Here is a 17568-nt window from a genome sequence, read left to right on the forward strand (position 1 = left end):
GTTTGTGAACTTTTCTTTCGGTGAACTGTTGTCGGTGAGATTTCAGAAACTGAACTGTTGTCGGTGAGATTTCAGAAAGTGAACTGTTGTCGGTGGATTTTCCGAAAATGAACTGTTGTCCGTGGATTTTCCGAAAATGAACTGTTGTCCGTGGATTTTCCGAAAATGAACTGTTGTCCGTGGATTTTCCGAAAATGAACTGTTGTCCGTGGATTTTCCGAAAATGAACTGTTGTCGGTGAATTTTCCAGATACATGCTGCAGTACCAGTGGCTACGTTGAGCGGAGCATAGGGTGCGCGGGTCTGAAAGTTGATTAGACTGTTTTTATAAACAACATGTAATACCGGTTTAGTGCAATAATGAAATGTGCTATTGTATTACTTTCCGAACTTGATTGTTGCACGATAGAAGTAGTACGAGGTATGCATGGTGATGGTGATGAAAACATGTCATGCCGCTCATCTTTGAAATCAGCAATAAGGGGATATAATGCTCAAACGAGGGCATTTTTGAGTGACTGTGGGTCTTGTTCTCTTGATTATTCGTGTCTTGATATTGATTTCACGTTAACTAATCTCGAAAGACGATAAGAAACCGTACTAGAAAATCTTCGGATGCAGAGAGTAGCTAAGTGTGTAGCTCCTCGGCTACCACTAAAAACACTACTAAACCACACACGCTCCTCGTGATATTCCTGTGAGGGACGTCGAACGAATTGGAGCATGTCGAAATATGTCGTGAAGCTAACGTTAAGTTTTTTCTCTGAAAAATACATGTTATGAGTTGTAAAGAAGTGCTGACATCTGGCCTCCGAATTCAGAAGCAAACAACTCGGCAGGTTACATGCAACTTTTTAAAAAATATTGTTTCAACTTTAAGAAATACATCTTGTACATTTCCATGCGGATAGAACGTATATTAACGGAAATATATAGATGCTTTCTATAAAAAATTACAATTTTCATCGCATGTTTTTTTCTGTAAATGCCTAGTTTCAAGCATTTTTTTTCCGAAATTTACAGAAAACATGATAGATATTAGCCATAATTTGTAAAAAAAAAAAATTTTAATGTGAAAATTTTTTATTGACAATGAGATATGACTATTTTTAGTGAATGATCACTAATTGCGCATACTAGAGAAATATGAATTTCATTTTTTTTTCATAATTTGATTGCCAGTTATGTAGGCCAACTTAAATGGAAATTCTAGCTGGAAATGTCATGAAAATTCAGAAAGATATACGTTATATTGTGAGCTGTTGTTTCGAAACATGCTGAAAATAACAATAATAAGGGGTTTCCACCAATGTGTATACAATTATTTTCTGTTATTCGATTTTTTCGAGAATAAGCTCACATGATTATGCGAATGAGCGAAAACACGTGTCTGATGCTATGTAAGCAGCGTGGCCAGCAAGAATGAGGTGACGAAGCAGGCGCCTAGGGCTTCATGAATGCAGGGCGGTATTTTTTATGACAGATTTATCGTGACGGTGTTATCGCTTTCTCAAATTGTTACACAACGAAATAATTTCTAGTGGAAAGCGCGAGGGGATAAATAAACTCGGGTAAATGCAACAATTTTTTTCAGTGTTGAAAAAACTATTCAACTCTTTGCTATTCAATGTACGGAGTGACTGTTTTTACAATAAACATTTATTACGATGACACAATGATCATCTTGGTTAATAAAAAAGGAAGACAGACATTTTGAAATTTTTCGAACCTAATGCTTTCGCGCGTGTGTAGTGAATCTCTGCTGCTGTTTTCCAGTAGCATCAGTGATCACGAACACTGTAGACGATCTTGAAAGTGGACGGTACGTCCAGAATTAGTGGTTCTGACTTGTTTCACAGCAGAATCAGTTGCGAGTCTGTCAGTCGGAACTGCAGTTGGTGCGTTTGGAGATACGTTTACTGGCTCCACCATCGGATTGACGATAAATGCCAGTTAAGCCGATCGACACCGACACTGTTTTTCCTCTTAAGTCCACGTTGAACACTTTGTCCGTCCTGCTGATCACTCTGTATGGTCCTTCAAATCGCTGTTCCAGAGGACGTTTCACCATTTCAGTTCAAAAACGTGGGAAGTATCTTACAAATCATGGTGAACAAATGTAGGATGTCCTCCATGTCGTTTGATTGGTCGTGGCTGGAAAGCTTGGGCGTGAGTTCTCAGCATTGGCATAAACCCGGAAGCGTCAGTTGAGGTGGAATTAGCTCGTGCTTGGAGAAATTAACCAGGTAATCGGAAAGTTTCTCCGCACTACACAATATGTGGAACATTGCGTATTGTGCTGTATTGCTTATTGTGAACAATGCATATTGTGGAGCATTGGTTATTGTGTTTTTTGCCGATAGTGGAACATTGAGTATTATCCTCTATTGCTTTTTGTTGTGTACTGCATATATATAGCAGTGTAGAACAGAAACAAGATTTCGGGTGCCTAGGTTGTGCACCCGAAATCTTGTTTCAGAAAGCACCTCCTCCTCCTGACCAACCATGCCTGATTATATATTTACAAATGTATATGGTATTTACGTTGTGCGCGTCACTACAGATGTGTTCTGGACGGAATTGTATTCAGATAGCACCGATGACCGAGCAGAGCTTTATGTAATGCTTCAGTCCATTTGTGGTTTTGATGACATTTCAACGCAGGTTTTTGAGAGGGCGATGCCACTCCTCCAACATACAGTTCGTCTGAGGATGGTATCCAGTTGTCCTCAACATGTTGTTTGATTCCGGAATGTTCTGATTGTCCATTTCTGTATACCTTTATCTGTTCCCCATATCAGGGGATCCCAACGCAAAGTTTTTACGCGGAACGTTTGATAGTTATAAGACTGTTCCGCGGAAACCTTGATGATAATGAAACTGTTATAAAGAACTCGAACAAATTTTTGAATATTTATCCAAAAGAAAAGTTTGCCGCTACTGCCGTCCACAACATCACAACATCATTGGAAATTTAATAGAATCTATAGCACATACGAAACTATTATATTGAGTGACTAGATTATATCAGAAGAACAAAAAAATACATAGTTCGAGAGAAAATTATAAACCGCTTTATAGTTTATTGAACGAGTTGCGGGAATGAGTGTCTCCTTTAGATTTAAATTATGCGGATCAGTAAACTTAACCTTACACACGCAACTGCATGATGATCTGTAACATCAGATTTAAAAATGCCTGAAAAAACATTCATGCTTTGGATAGTGATAAGAACCGAGAGACACCTAGGCTCTGTCACACTCGGTGATATAAGCACATTGTCCCTGTGGACTCGGGTGCCTCCGGGGAACCTAACCATTTATTGAGCTTGAGAAAGATATATTACATACAGGGGCAGGTGCCATTACGCACCTCGCCAAATATGTTTTAGAGAATAACAAACAAATAAGTGATCAATGCATATTGCAGTATTTGCGGTCATTCTAGTTGTTTCACTGTATAGAGAAGAGGTCTTCAACTTTTTTTCTAGTCGCGAGCACTGACTGTACCCATCATCAAAAGAAGAGCGCCCTTCCGACATTTTTCACTTGCAAATTCATGAAATCAGGATAATTTCAATCCGTGAATCTAATTTTGTACAACGTGTTTAATCGGAACGTTGATCAGGTGCTCGCGAGCACCAATCGGGTACGAGCATCGAACACTCTGCGTGCTTCAATGAACACCATGGTGCTCGCGAGCAACGGGTTGAAGATGCCTGGTATAGAGATATCAATCCATTTTCAGAGAGATAGATAATCGTATGGTTGATCCGATAAAATATCAATATCCATGTCACCTATTAGTAATAGATTACCAGCAGTAATGTGTTTAATCAAACTCATGAATTCATTATTGAAATACTCGATTGTGTAAGCATGCGACCGATAAACGGCTAAAATATAGAGATTGAAACGATTCCTGCGTAACAATACGTATTCGGCAGTTTGCAATAAGCTCATTTCACAATCTTGTTAAAATTTATCCATTTCCTATGAAAACCTAATACACCTCCTGATCCCTAGATTTATCTCTGCAACAATTAGATTTATCAAAGTCCTCGATGCGTCAATCTCATTTTCAAATATCCAAATTTCAGATAAAATATCTACTTCAATCAGATGTTTGTGAAGTAGGTAAGCAAAAAAATAATCAAAATATTCATTCTGATGCTTTTAGTATTTAAATGTAGCAAATTTAAATTAGCACGTGGATGTGAGTTTATATTATTGAAATGAGCTTATACATTGAGGGAAAAGTTTTGGAATAAATTTGAAGGTCGTTTAGAGTCAATAGAGTTTGATTTGGTTGAACAGCAACGGAAACAATCCAATTCATTTTCAATTTGTATCAACATTTTCGAGAGCACCGAGTTTTTTTATTCTATATATTTTAAACGCTTCACGTAGAAAAAAGACCCTCTTTAAACAAGCAAAAAACTGAAATTGATCTCAATTTTAAATTGCTTAATAATAATATACAATAGTTTATTTTTTAAGATCAGGAATCAAAATGAGGTCGTATTTGAATTTCAATGACTGAATTCCTCTAACTTGTCAGAGATGAATGTCTTTAGATCGGCATACTAAGATGTTAGTCGATTCACCAAATCTATATAGCTCAGATTTGAAGATAGATCGGCAGTGGAACTGAATTCGACGCTACATCGGCACGCCGAATTCCTAACACCAGACCGATTAGTTTTTTGGCACGCTATGCATTTCCAGTTCAATTTTTTTCCAAAGTAGTTTTTCTGAAAGATTTTTCGGAAAAGCCCGCACACATTGATAGTGGAATGAGTTTTTACACTCTGAGCAACACATTGTGTGACTGGGAACTAATACTGAATCTTTGCAACGAAAGCACGCAACTTCATCAGACATGAAACCAAAGCATATAAGTGTATAAAATTTTTGAAATTAGTTAACTAATTCACACACACAGAATCACAATTTTTTTTTTTTTTTTTTTTTTAAAGTCAGTACTTAGAAAGTGGTAAAATGTTTTTTCAAAGAAAGAGAGCCAGAGAAGCGACCGAAATCACTGCGACTAGCCCGTCACTCGTGACTAAATTTTCACTGGAAATGCCGAATACAATATATGGTATATATAACCTAAATTTCCAAACGATTCACCCAAATGTATGTGCAAAGTGCCAAGGTAAAATGCACAGTGGTAATATGCTCGTCCTGTACTATAAAGGTTTCCATCAAGTTCCATGGGTTTAAATCCGGGCAATAACATCATAAACAGGTTCTCTACATACCCGAGCCTGGGGCGACCACCGATTTCACCTTCTTTTCCCACCCATTTCCACTGGTTGGAAACTCTATGGTGTTTGGTCAGAACATGATAACTCCAAAATCGCATTTCCATTGTCATTTAAAAATCAAAAATAAAGCGTACAAACAAATACAAATGAGAAAATATCATACAGCCATATGAGTTCAGCCGTACGGCAGAATCTGAGTATTTATCTTGCTTCTAATTAGTTATAATTAGCAAGACTTCTTTTAGATCAAAAATACATTTCTTTTTTTGGAGGTATCACGTTCTGACCAAACACCACAGAATTGTCGTATGGCGATATATGACCGGTGTGCGATAAAGTAGAATGTCTCTGGAAATTCGAGAAAATGTCGAAAAACTCCAAAAAATTCACAGACTTTCGGGAACACGGTGTTAATTATCCTCAGCTCAACTACAAAATTATATTATAATTGAACTGGAAAGGACGAACAAATTATGCGGCATCAGTGTCACACATTCAACTCCCCCCACCCCACACTGAATATCGCATCAATGTTAGCTCCTCATTAGACATCGATATCAAAAAGACGAGAGAAGGAAAAATCGATAACCATAATTAATAGCCTTTCGAGTTTTCCCGTGTCTCGAGATATTTCTGTTTTATTTTTCGTACATAAAACCCACGATGTCATCTTCGATTATTTTCGTCGATGTCAGAGATGCGCAGGTTGCTCGCTCGTATTTTCGCGTGGGCGTTCGACGGATTTTTGCCTTTTCCTTTTTCCCGAGGACGGGAAAACGCCATTAAGCAACATTCTTGAAAAGATTCTGTTTTATTTCTTAGGTAGAAAGAAATGTTGTATGTTCTCGTTTTTACTTTGGTTTTTTTCCCCCAACGATTTCTCGTGGATCAATAACTGCGAGAAGATATACGATAATTTTTTTTTTCTCCCCCCCCCCCACTCTCGTTTGTGATTTCAAAAAATCTTTAAAATCATCGGGAATTGGGTTATCTGAATATTCTGCTTCTCTTGCGTATTACACCAGTAGGAGAATATTCGAAATACGGAAGTGTTTACGCGCAAAATTTTACGATTTCGTTGATTTTGTGTTTGTGCGTGTGTGGTTAAATCGGGATTGCGTGGGCGTTATGTCGCCCCAGGTCGGGCCTTCCCAACGGTTAAAATAAGACGTTCGTTAACACTTTGCGGATTTGTGCTTTATAGTGACCCCCCTCGCGGTTACGATTGCAGGAATAACAATGAGTAGGTTAATTGAATACGTAAATTTCGCAAAAAAAAAAATTAAAAATCACAAATTTCGCATTTACTCGTAAAAAACAGTTCAAGTCAGAAATTTCGTATTTGTTCACAAAAAAAATTCATTTTTCAAAAAAAAAAAAAAAAGACATATCATAGGCCCTCGGCTAAAATGATTTTTCTGAGCCCCCCCCCCCCTAAAAATGTTACTCTCGATAATTCGAACCAGATGTAATTTTCATGCGGCCCCTCTGCACTTGAGGTTTCTGAACCGTGCTCGGTCGGACCCATGTATTTAGACGACACTGTTTGGAGGATACCATGTGTAAAGTCAATTTATTTTAACTCTCTTCTGCTGCCGTGTGTTCAGCAGAATACCGTTCTGTTCATCAATTCCAATGTACAGTAGAGTCTCGTTTATCCGAATAACGACGGAGTTGAAGGCTCGCTCTAGAAACTGCAATTAAATACATTCAGCAACAAGAAGAAGCTACAGGAATCGACATAATGATGCTACAAAGATGGCGAGATTTGGCAGCGAAGAAACGGCACGAAAGTTTGATCCTTTCAAAATTGCCGATTAGCATAACTTTCCTACCGAACTCGGAAACGAAAGTCAACTGAACCCGTATTTTCGGAGCTAGAATTTCATTGTCAAAACTTAAAGAATGTTATGCTGGAGCAATCGTCTTCATATTTATTGAGAAAAGCAGCAGTATGATATTCGCTCAGATGAATGACGCCTTTGAACCACGAATTATACTTTTTTTTCTTCTTTTTGGTAGCTTAAATGCACGCACAAAAAAAGAGTGCAAAAAAAGTTCTTGAGTGCAAAAAAAGTTCTTGAGTGCAAAAAAAGTTATCTTCGTCTTGGTCACAACGGAATTAAATTCTTTGAATTCTTTATAGAATGCGTCACCCACAAAATCCACTTTATGCACCCAGAATTGTTAGTGCAAAATACTGTCACGAAGAAAAGTATTTAGTAATTTGATACACGCAGTCATGTAACGCGCGGAGTCTAATACTAGCTCCTTTATTTCCTCATTTAGTTTCGTATTCTTTTAAGGTGTCAATTATAGCTTGGAAACACAAGGAGGAATTAATGGTAAAATTTAAATTATCGAGATTTCGCAAAAAAAGTACTAAAATTCAAATTTTTGCATTTATTCGTTAAAATTGGCAAATTTCGCATTCATCGCATTTATTTCGTGAATTTCGCATTTATCGCGGTTATTTCGTAAATACGAAATTTACGTATCCCTAACAATGATGCATAACAATGAAGCACGTACTGTACCGTTTTTTCCTCGTGTCGATTCCACTTCGACGCAAAAGGTCAAGTCTCCAGCATAAATCATACAAACGAGGCAAAACATCACGTTGAAACGCATTCAGTTGTTAACACTGTTCTCCATTTACGGCGTTGTCAAGTTTTTCAGTTCGTCCAGATACGTAAAGATTCTCCGCAGAATAATGAACGCTTTGGATTCCATCTTACTGAGCGCCAATGGCTGCCGGACACAAGCGTAACCTAATATAATTATGAGAGATGCCCACGTGTATCTCATAACATCAAAAGCATTAACCGTATCTCTAATATAGCAGCCATTTAAAAATCGGTACTTCACGGCAACGTTCTACACCAAATCGTCCAAATCAAAATTTATATCAGCACATTTGTCATTCACCGACACAGTCGCTCTCATAAACTAGAGAAATAGCTAAAATGCACAATATCCGAGGATCATACGGATCCCTTGGGAATACGTGATGATCACGTTATTATTATAATTATTGTTATTCTTGGCAAAACAATATTCGCAGGAAAAAGTCATATTTTCAATAATTATAAAGGCTTGATGACTCGAGCGATTTTACGCCATATGTACAAAAGTGTCTTTTTTTTCTTTCTGTTGGTCACTTCCAAGCCTTTTTTGTAGGCTCCATATAATCCCACAATAGTGCCAATTTCTGCTACACTCATAAACAGTCCTGGAAAATATATTTTTTTTGTCTTCTAAGCAACGCCTGCAATATTTCCTCCTTCCAAAGTATCCTTTAGAGATTGGATTTCCAGTTTCTTGGCGGAGTTAATTCATTCACATGGTTCATTTCTCTCACCAGACTTGTTATTTAGTTTTACCACTACCAGTTAACGGTATTGGTTCAAGTATTTTACGCTACTTTGCCCCACTTTATATATTTGACAATTAACAAAATCATTTTACATATTCTTAATCAGAATGATATTGGCTTTAAAATTTGGTACTTACCAAAAACTGAAATATGTATGAATTTCTCTTGAACATAAACGAAAGTTTAACAACAAAAAAACACGTGTACTTTACAGGGTTACGTAAACATTACTACTGCAACTTAGAAGTAGTGAATATTAGAACTCTATGGAAGGTGGGCTTGCCTAACTAGTGCTATTGCCTAGCGGAATCGCCGGCCTTTGTACGAATCTGAGGCAACCAGCTAGTAACATGCATGTTTCAATCTTTTTTTTGTTTGGACGAAAGTCAGCGCCACAGGGCCAAAATATCCCGCTTTTACGGCAGTCATTTTCCTGGAGCTAAAGACGTGCATTGCTCAGCTGTATGTCAAGATGTGCAGAGATGAACGAGCAACACCATAAAATTCAAAAAACTTTGCTTTGAGCGTTCGAATTTGGAAAAAAAATGCAGCAGAAGTAAACCACATTGGTTTTTGTAGATGGTGGGTTGCAGCTGGTCACAGGTAACCATATGAATCAGAAAAATTCATTCGGGTTGCAAAGAACTAGACCAGGGATGCATAACATCTTGGTCTACTAAATAAACCACTAATTCATCAAAATAATAGTCAAATGCAAGTAAATTTGCCGTTTGCAGACAGAAACCATTATCAAGGGAAAGTAACCATGTGAATAATAGCCAAAAAATTCTTAAAGGCAAGCAAAGTTGCCGATTACAGCCAAAAAATTGTCAGAGACTAGTAAAGTTGTCAATAACAGCCAAATATAGTTGTCAAATGCCAAGTTATCAGTTATCGCTAAAACATCATCAAATGCAAGTAAAATTGCCACTTGAAGTCAAAAAATTGTCAAAGGGAAGAAATTTCACAAAAAGTCGTATATGTTTGACAAATATGGGAGATGAATATATTTTAATGGTTATAATTAATTACGATGAAGTTATAATTATCACGATATAATGTATAAGTTTTGAAAATAATCGTAATTCTTGATTTCAAAAACTCAAGCCTAGTTGAAAATTAAGGGGGGATTTTTTTATAAAAAAAAAGTTGGGTGAGAGGCGAAATTTTTTATATATGGGAAGTTCCCGTGAAATACGGGTCATATGGTAATCATATGTATAAGAGTTTCTAGCCCGCAAGAGGCCGAAACATCGATATCTGGCCCATGAACTGAAGGTTGCGCACCTCTGAACTATATACTGCATAATCAGTATAGGCCAAACTTATTGATTCCGAGGCTTTGATCCCATCCATAGAGGAAATTCGGATTAATTACCCCTCGGAGATTATCAATTTAACTCTAATTTTATATTTCTTACAATTATATTGCATAATAGTGAGTTGTCTCCTTTATGATTATACATGTGAAAAGAATAGAGCATCATCCTTATAAAATTCTGCGGTGATATAAAAATATCTCATGTAATCAGATATATTTTATGACAGCATTAATTGGTCTCTGTTTTGTTTCAGTTTTTGGCTCGGAAGACGAAGAACGGTTAGTCAGAGATCTTTTCCGCGACTACAACAAACTGATTCGGCCCGTCGAGTCCATGAATCAGACTGTTGTCGTCCAATTCGGGCTCTCGTTTATCCAGTTGATCAATGTGGTGAGTACCATTAACGAACACAATTCCCGACAAATATATCGCATGCGATTCCGAAAATTCTCGTAAGGAAATCTTCTTATAGATTAGTTAAGTGTTATATATTTTTTACGAGAAAAGAGACGCGGATAGATGTCCATAAACAAGTGTGACAATCACTGTCGGAAATCTGTATGACAGCTATTGTTAAAATGTCCATCCGTCGAAAGTCATAACGTTGATGGTGGTGGTGGTGGTGTTTACGACCCGGTGTAGTCTCAGGGTTCCAGTGAAATGGCCCGTAAAAACAGGAAACTAACGGGCTCGCTAACTGGAGCTGATGTGGTCTCCTCGTGGTTGGAAATTGAACAAGACAGGCGTCTTGGAGAAGAAAAAGAGAAGAAGACGAGGAGCTTATACGATGGATAAACACTGACCGTAAAACAATCTTGTTTACGACCGGTCCCGGCTGGTGTAAAGTGGAGAAACGAGCTCCTGTCTATATTTTTTTTTTCTCTGCACTTTCCTGGAATTAGACACCTGAAACAAACATTGACACACAATGAAGACGAATAGTTTGTAATCTAACTAGAAAATCCGATTCTCGGATAGTATGTTTCAAAACTCGGGATTTAATTTGGAAAAAAAACTCGAAATGTTTCTTTTGAAACATTTTTTTTTCGGAGAGAAATATCAAAGGAAGATTTCTGTTTCTTTCCTTTCTTGTCGCTGCAGGCATTTGTCAATCGGTGTCTCGTGGATTTGGACAATGTCTGTAAAGTACTGGGAATTCCTACCGAACGTTAGCAGGTGAATTGCAGTGTTAAGTACTTGAGCACAGTGTAACTGCCGCGTGTTTTCACGCTTTTAAGCTACCGTATTTTCCTGCATGTTATTCGTAATTGACAGATGCAAATTTTATTAGTAGTTTGAAATGAAGATTTTTCATAATCGTAATAATCATTCACACGCAAGTTATTTTCCCCAATAATGGGATCTTAATGAACTGAAAGAGTTGTCGATATGGTTTTGTTTTTGTTAGTTAATAAAGTTGATAAGTTTTTCTGCTCAAATATACAGGGTGTCTTATAAATTTGTAAACAGTTCAACAATTCATAAATGCATCGAAGTATATTTGAATGCGGTTTGCGGAGAAGTTAATCTCACAGAGAAGAATATTTTTTTTCGTATAGAAATGAATTTAGTTCAATTTTTTGTTGATAGGAGAGGCTGCTGCTTGAAAGCAAATCAGTGGAAATATGCAAATCAGAGTCCTATAAAATTCAAGTTGTACGATTGCAACAGCTCATTTCTAAATTTTCCTGTTCTTGGGGGGCTTACATAAGGTTTTAATTATGATGTTGGCACGGTGGATAAAGCACTATTAGTTAAGTTTTTTATCTCGGTTGCCAGCTGAACAAAGCTTTACGAATGTTTCGGACCCAGAATATATTAGAGAAAAGTTCAGGTACAGATTTCTGTGCTTTGTTTTCGTACAGCGTCCTCTATGAAAAAATAAACTAAAATTGTATTCCCGTGCACCAAAAAAAAAACTCTCCTTTACAAGATTTTTTTTCGCAATCTGCATTAAAATACACCAATTCCTTTAAGAAAGAGTTCATTGAAATTATCGTAAAAAAGAGTCAAATCTTATGATCACTTCTGAAAACTTCGCTCAATCACCATGATTACATTCTGTGGTTTGCTGTCCAGTAGCCACATTGTTAGTTCGTGTCTACATTCGATTCGACTGATATTGATTGGGAAATATTGGTATCGGAAAATATTCAATGGCCATCGACTATTCACACTCATACATACAAATACAAATACAACGCCACAACAGGCAAATTGCCCAACGAGGTGGCTGACTTAAGAACATCATGGATCCCCGAGCCCCTACCTACTACTGCTACACCACACATGCAACCCCCCCCCGCGGAACCCCCCAACGAATCGGTACATGCGGGAATGTGCGTGTACGTGTAGTGCAATCTGACGTAAAGTTTGTTCCTGTGTAATGCTTGTTATGTGTAGTGCTGCCCCCAGTTTTACTAACTATGAGTGAAGTGTTATGGTTGAATGATTTACTGTTGTAGGACTGTTGCTCTCTGTGGCGAGACTTTTTAACGGGGAGATCGGCTCGCATTTGCGCCTTGAAGTTGGGAACCACAGAAAACCAACTTCAGCCGACCACCACTGTGGGGTTCGAACCCGGATCCTCGCATCACGAGTCCGGCACTATAACCACTCGACCACCACAGCGGCTACCACTCGACCACCACATGATATTAATGTTCACATTTAGGATCGTTATTTCGTGAATATTGCTTGTGAAGTACTGAAATTCACCGATTTACGGTCATTCCCTTTCCTAAAAGGATCAACAGTGAAAATGAAGGAATCCATTTACCGTATATACTCGTGCATAAGCCGACTCCCGCACTTCAGGATCATCCAAACAGCGATAAATTGAAAACTCGTGTTATAAGCCAACCCACAAGAAATCAGTGCATTTTAGAGGGGAAAATATTTTATATTTTCATGCAATGTAAGTTACAATGAAAAATGATTCAAACTTTCTGATCCATTTCTCCTTCTGTCTTCAAGATCTTCATTGAAAGCTAAGCCATCATACGGTGCGGCATTTTTAAGTGTGCCGTCGTCACTTTCAAAGAAGATATTTTCGTCCATATCGCATTACTGATACACGTTTTAAAGGATTTGATGATGATTTCAGTGGAAATAGAATTCGACGCCTCGTGAACCCAGTAGCACACCTCGTACCCGAGTGGTGCAGTGATAAGATGCTCGTTAACCACCATGAATTATACCGTCAAGTTTCACGGGTCGGAATGCAGGGAAGAACACAAGAAACAAGTTCGTTACCTACCGAGGGGCGACCACTGATAGATGGCGCCTTGATTTACCACCCAACTCACTGGTTGGAAATTGACTTATGGCGGTATATGACCAAAGTTGGTGCGCGGTTAGGTAGTAGCACACCTAAGTGAATGTCGGGTTTCGTTACGGCACCGCCTTTTGTTGTTTATTTATCATTGAAACTCATTCATTCACTTCAAACACACACACGCATGAGTTCCTTTAATAATCTTCAAAATGATTGTTGATGCTCACATCTATATAATGGCTATAAAATCGACGTTATTTCGCCGGGTATCAAAGCCAACTGTGTTTTTGATTTTTTCTTTCGCTTTAACATCGGTTTTGTGTGCAAAAGAATCTCTACTGATTAGGTAATGCATCTATAGCTACAAAAATCACTCTCCTGATTAGTGATGCCATCTTAAGTAGTCCAACCTGCAAACCGTTTCTTATTTCGGTTATTTTTCCGGATTTTATGAATTTTTAAAGTTTCTACGCGGACTTTTTGCCCACTCTGTATAAATATTCACTGATTGGCAACCTTTATACGAAATAATCTATGCAAAAATCAAAAACCCAGGTCTGAAAGCCGACAATGATCAACCAAGTACCTATGGGTATAAAAAAAAAATTTCCCAGACATTCCAAATCATATAAAGCTCTTAGATTATATCATTTAATACCAGCTATTATATAAATAGTAAACGACAAGCTATACTTACGTTGCTGAAAATATGCTCAAAACTTCAGTTATAACCATGTTAATATATTTCTTTTTCCGTTTCTCAGAATGAAAAAAATCAGATCATGACATCGAATGTTTGGTTGCAATTTGTAAGTTTCATGTTTAATATTACTATTTTTTGATGTGCTATAATAATGGCTGAAAACAATCAATAAGTATGAAATGATGGACTGCAACATATAATGACTTGCTTTCTATTTCCATGTAAAAGATGTGGGAGGATTACCAATTAATCTGGGATCCTGCAGAATACGGAGGAATAAGTGTATTGAGGCTGCCACCTGATAAGATTTGGAAGCCGGATATAGTTCTATTCAATAAGTAAGCATCGTTTCTTTATAATATATCAAGGGGGCCTTACCTACACGCGTAGAGCTCTTTGATACCTTTTTTGTACGGGGTTTTGGCATCGGGCGAAATCCAGATGTTACTGAGCACCATCAAGGAAAAAGTAGCGATATGTTTGGATGTAGATTGGGAAGCAATTTGTTGTAAGCGGATTTGCTGACTTTTGATGACAAGGGGGGGGGGGGTTTGAAGGTTGCTTACGGCATCAACCACCCCTTTTTGAAGATATGAATTATTCTAAGCTGCTGACGAAATTTTTCTGACAGGGGGTTAGGGGGTCAGTATTTTGCTGACTTTCGCTGACAAGGGGGGGGGGAAGGGTGTCAAAAATGGCTGCAAATCTGCTTACGTAATACGTGAATGGTCCCCCTCCAAAAAAATATCATTATGCAGGAGGTGTTTTCTTAATCCTGCTGCACGCACTATTGGGGTCTATTTCACCCGAAACGAAGTTTGCCACGTTTATTAGATAACTGTTTCTCAACGAATTTTTATGATTTTTCTGACTCTTCGTCAGTTACTACCTCTACTTTATGAGGCTCTGATGTATTTTTACATATTTTATTATTTTTACTTTCGCAATTTTCGTTTCTTACTTTACGTTCGGGTGAATATGACACGAAGAAAAACATTTCTTTCTAAGAAGTTGAAGGTTTTTTTATACATAAATTTAAGGGTGATTTTGTTTTGTTTTGTTTTGACTTGGGGATATCTGAACGTCCTTCCTTTTAACTTCATTTCTAACATCGTTGAAGAAGGGAGTTTCCCAACGAGCTGTCAGCTATACCCAGGGTTCCATATGACTTCACTAGCGGTTCTACGATAGACCGTAAGGAACAGCTGCAGGGGGGAATAGTTCTAGATAGCTTTCTAGACCATGTTCCGGCTTCATAAGGGTTCTCTCGAGCACTTCCCCTACACTTTTAACACTCTGTAAGATAACGAATTCGATTTGAGAGCTTCTGTCAAAACAAATGTGATGGAACCACCTTCAATTCTTCTAATAAATGAGAGGAAAGAGCAGTGAAAAAAGATTTCTGTTCATTCCCGTTTCCTTCAAAAAATATTTTGTTTTTCTCTATAACTTCAGGGAATTACAGAAAATCATTCAGCTAGTGGGAATTGTTTATTGGTATAGTAGTGATTTTCGAATTCAATTGAATATTGAATGTTAGTGCACAGGCAACTTATTGTTTTTCCACTTATTCATTTGCTCATGGTTTTCGAATCAACATGCTATTTTTATAACCAAACTGAAAACCAGTTTTTTCCTCTCCATGCTGTAAAATAATGGTATTTATTCACGTTCGTTAAGTAGTTATTTCTCCATGCAAATCGAAGCTCTCACCGATGCAAAAATAAAATCTTTTGAAACAATCAGACAGCGGAGAATCTCTGTCAGAACTTAAAGATCATACAATCAGGAAATAATGGTTCTGATATTGATCTGTAAAATAACGATAAAAAAACTAAATTTTTAATTTGGAATGTCAACGCTTGCTTGAATATATTTATTTCAGGAGAAGCAAATGATTACAGAAAAAAAATTAACATAAAGCGCTCCAGGTTTTATGAAAATCAAAATGTCTTGAAAGCTTCTGCATGATACCTGGATGCTTTATTTAAAATGTCATCGAATAATGCGCAACACATGCACACATCGCACGCGCTGCAACTCTAAATATTTGGTGGTATAATCAAGTAGAAAACTTTCCTACTACTACTTGACCGTACACGCACCTCGTACACATTCCTCTACGGAATTTCTAATGAATTGGTACATGCCAGAATGTAGTGTTGCCATCTGCCATCAGTTTTTGTAACTATGAGTGGAGTGCAATGATTGATAAATTGCACCGTTGTAGGTCTGTTGCTCTCTGTGGCGAGACATTTTTAACGGGGAGATGGCTCGCTACTTTCCTAGACTGGTGAAAATAGCTCGTGAAATTAGCAGAGTGGACAATTTATTACTTACATGTATGTAATAATGCCTTAGAAATTCCTAAATAGGACAAAAATTTTAAAATGTGAACAATTTGCAAAGCTCAACTATTCTAACACCCACCTCTTTGATATGTAGTGGGAGAGGCATGACATCTCGCACATGATACAGTCTGATCTTGATATAACGTCACCCCTGGAAACTGAATAAAATGGCTTCATAAACGGTGTGACATGATAACAAGACCAATATGACATTTATACAGAAAAAATTATAGAAAAACTGACCTTATGAGCGGGATGACGTTATACCAATATCTTACTGTAAAAAAAAGTATTTTTCTGTACAGAAAGCACCAGTTCACAGGGCATTATTATTATTTACTCAAAACAAAACTACTTAATTATAATCTATTAAAGCATTATTTCAATGACTAAATTTGATAGATGAAATTTTGGATTCATGTGCGAAAGCTCTTAATTTACTCAATAATAAACAACCATTAAAGTTAAAACAAATGAGTCGGGTCATATTGACCCGAACATTACAACTGTAGGGCAAATACGAACACAACAGTGGGGTAAGCCTTTTGTGTCCCATAAGACGCTTTGCACGACAGAATGAAGTTCACGGACCGCCTGCAAAAATAGGATGACGGTCACGGAACTCTTTGCAAAATAATACACCGCAGTGTCAAAACAATAAGTTAATCGTTTTCTCTTCGGAGCTCACGGGACTCCTGATACACAAGAGTTTATCGTAGTAAAGGATATCATTGTATCAAGAGAAGTTCAACATCACAATAAATGCAGTTCCAAACAAGATTTTGAAAAAAAATATATAGGCCTATATTTATTGTGGATAGCTCATCGTTATTTCGAGTATCGTTGTGGCGAGGTTTTACTATGTACAGGATGTGTATAGAGCTAACTTTTTTGCCGCAAACTACTGGTTAGGGGCGGTTCAAAAATTACGTAAGCAAATTTTTAGAAATTTTCTCTTCCCCCACCCCCCTGTCAGCAAAATTCCGTCATTAGCTCTGCCCCTCCGAATCATAACACATATTGGTGGATCAGAAACGTACGCGGGAGAGGGGAGGGCATAGGGGGAGGGGGTTCTTGCGCCTCCCCCCCCCAGAAGAGAACAAAATATTTTTTAATGTAATTTTTTTTTTAATTAAAATTTCGAAAGAAAATGCCTTTATATGTAATTGTAGTCGATTTCTGTTAATTTCAATGCTATTTGAAAGCTAAGAACACAAAATTTTTCTTTAAGAAATTCATTGCGACCTACTCTTTAAGCCATGTATGG

At 37.5% G+C, this 17568-nt stretch overlaps 1 protein-coding gene across 1 annotated transcript in view; it reads left to right on the forward strand.

Moving 5' to 3' along the window:
• LOC149080792 (acetylcholine receptor subunit beta-like 1) overlaps positions 1-17568 on the forward strand; it is a 110192-nt gene that overhangs the window by 75901 nt on the left and 16723 nt on the right. The window contains exons 2-4 of the mRNA XM_089237477.1: positions 10224-10360; positions 14012-14056; positions 14179-14288. Coding sequence (XP_089093603.1) covers positions 10224-10360; positions 14012-14056; positions 14179-14288 — 292 coding nt within the window. The remainder of the gene's footprint in view (positions 1-10223; positions 10361-14011; positions 14057-14178; positions 14289-17568) is intronic.

This window comes from Pholcus phalangioides, unplaced genomic scaffold (assembly GCF_987345545.1).
Source record: "Pholcus phalangioides strain wild (caught in Gottingen) unplaced genomic scaffold, Ppha-v1.0 ptg000010l_1, whole genome shotgun sequence".
Classification (NCBI taxonomy): domain Eukaryota; kingdom Metazoa; phylum Arthropoda; class Arachnida; order Araneae; family Pholcidae; genus Pholcus; species Pholcus phalangioides.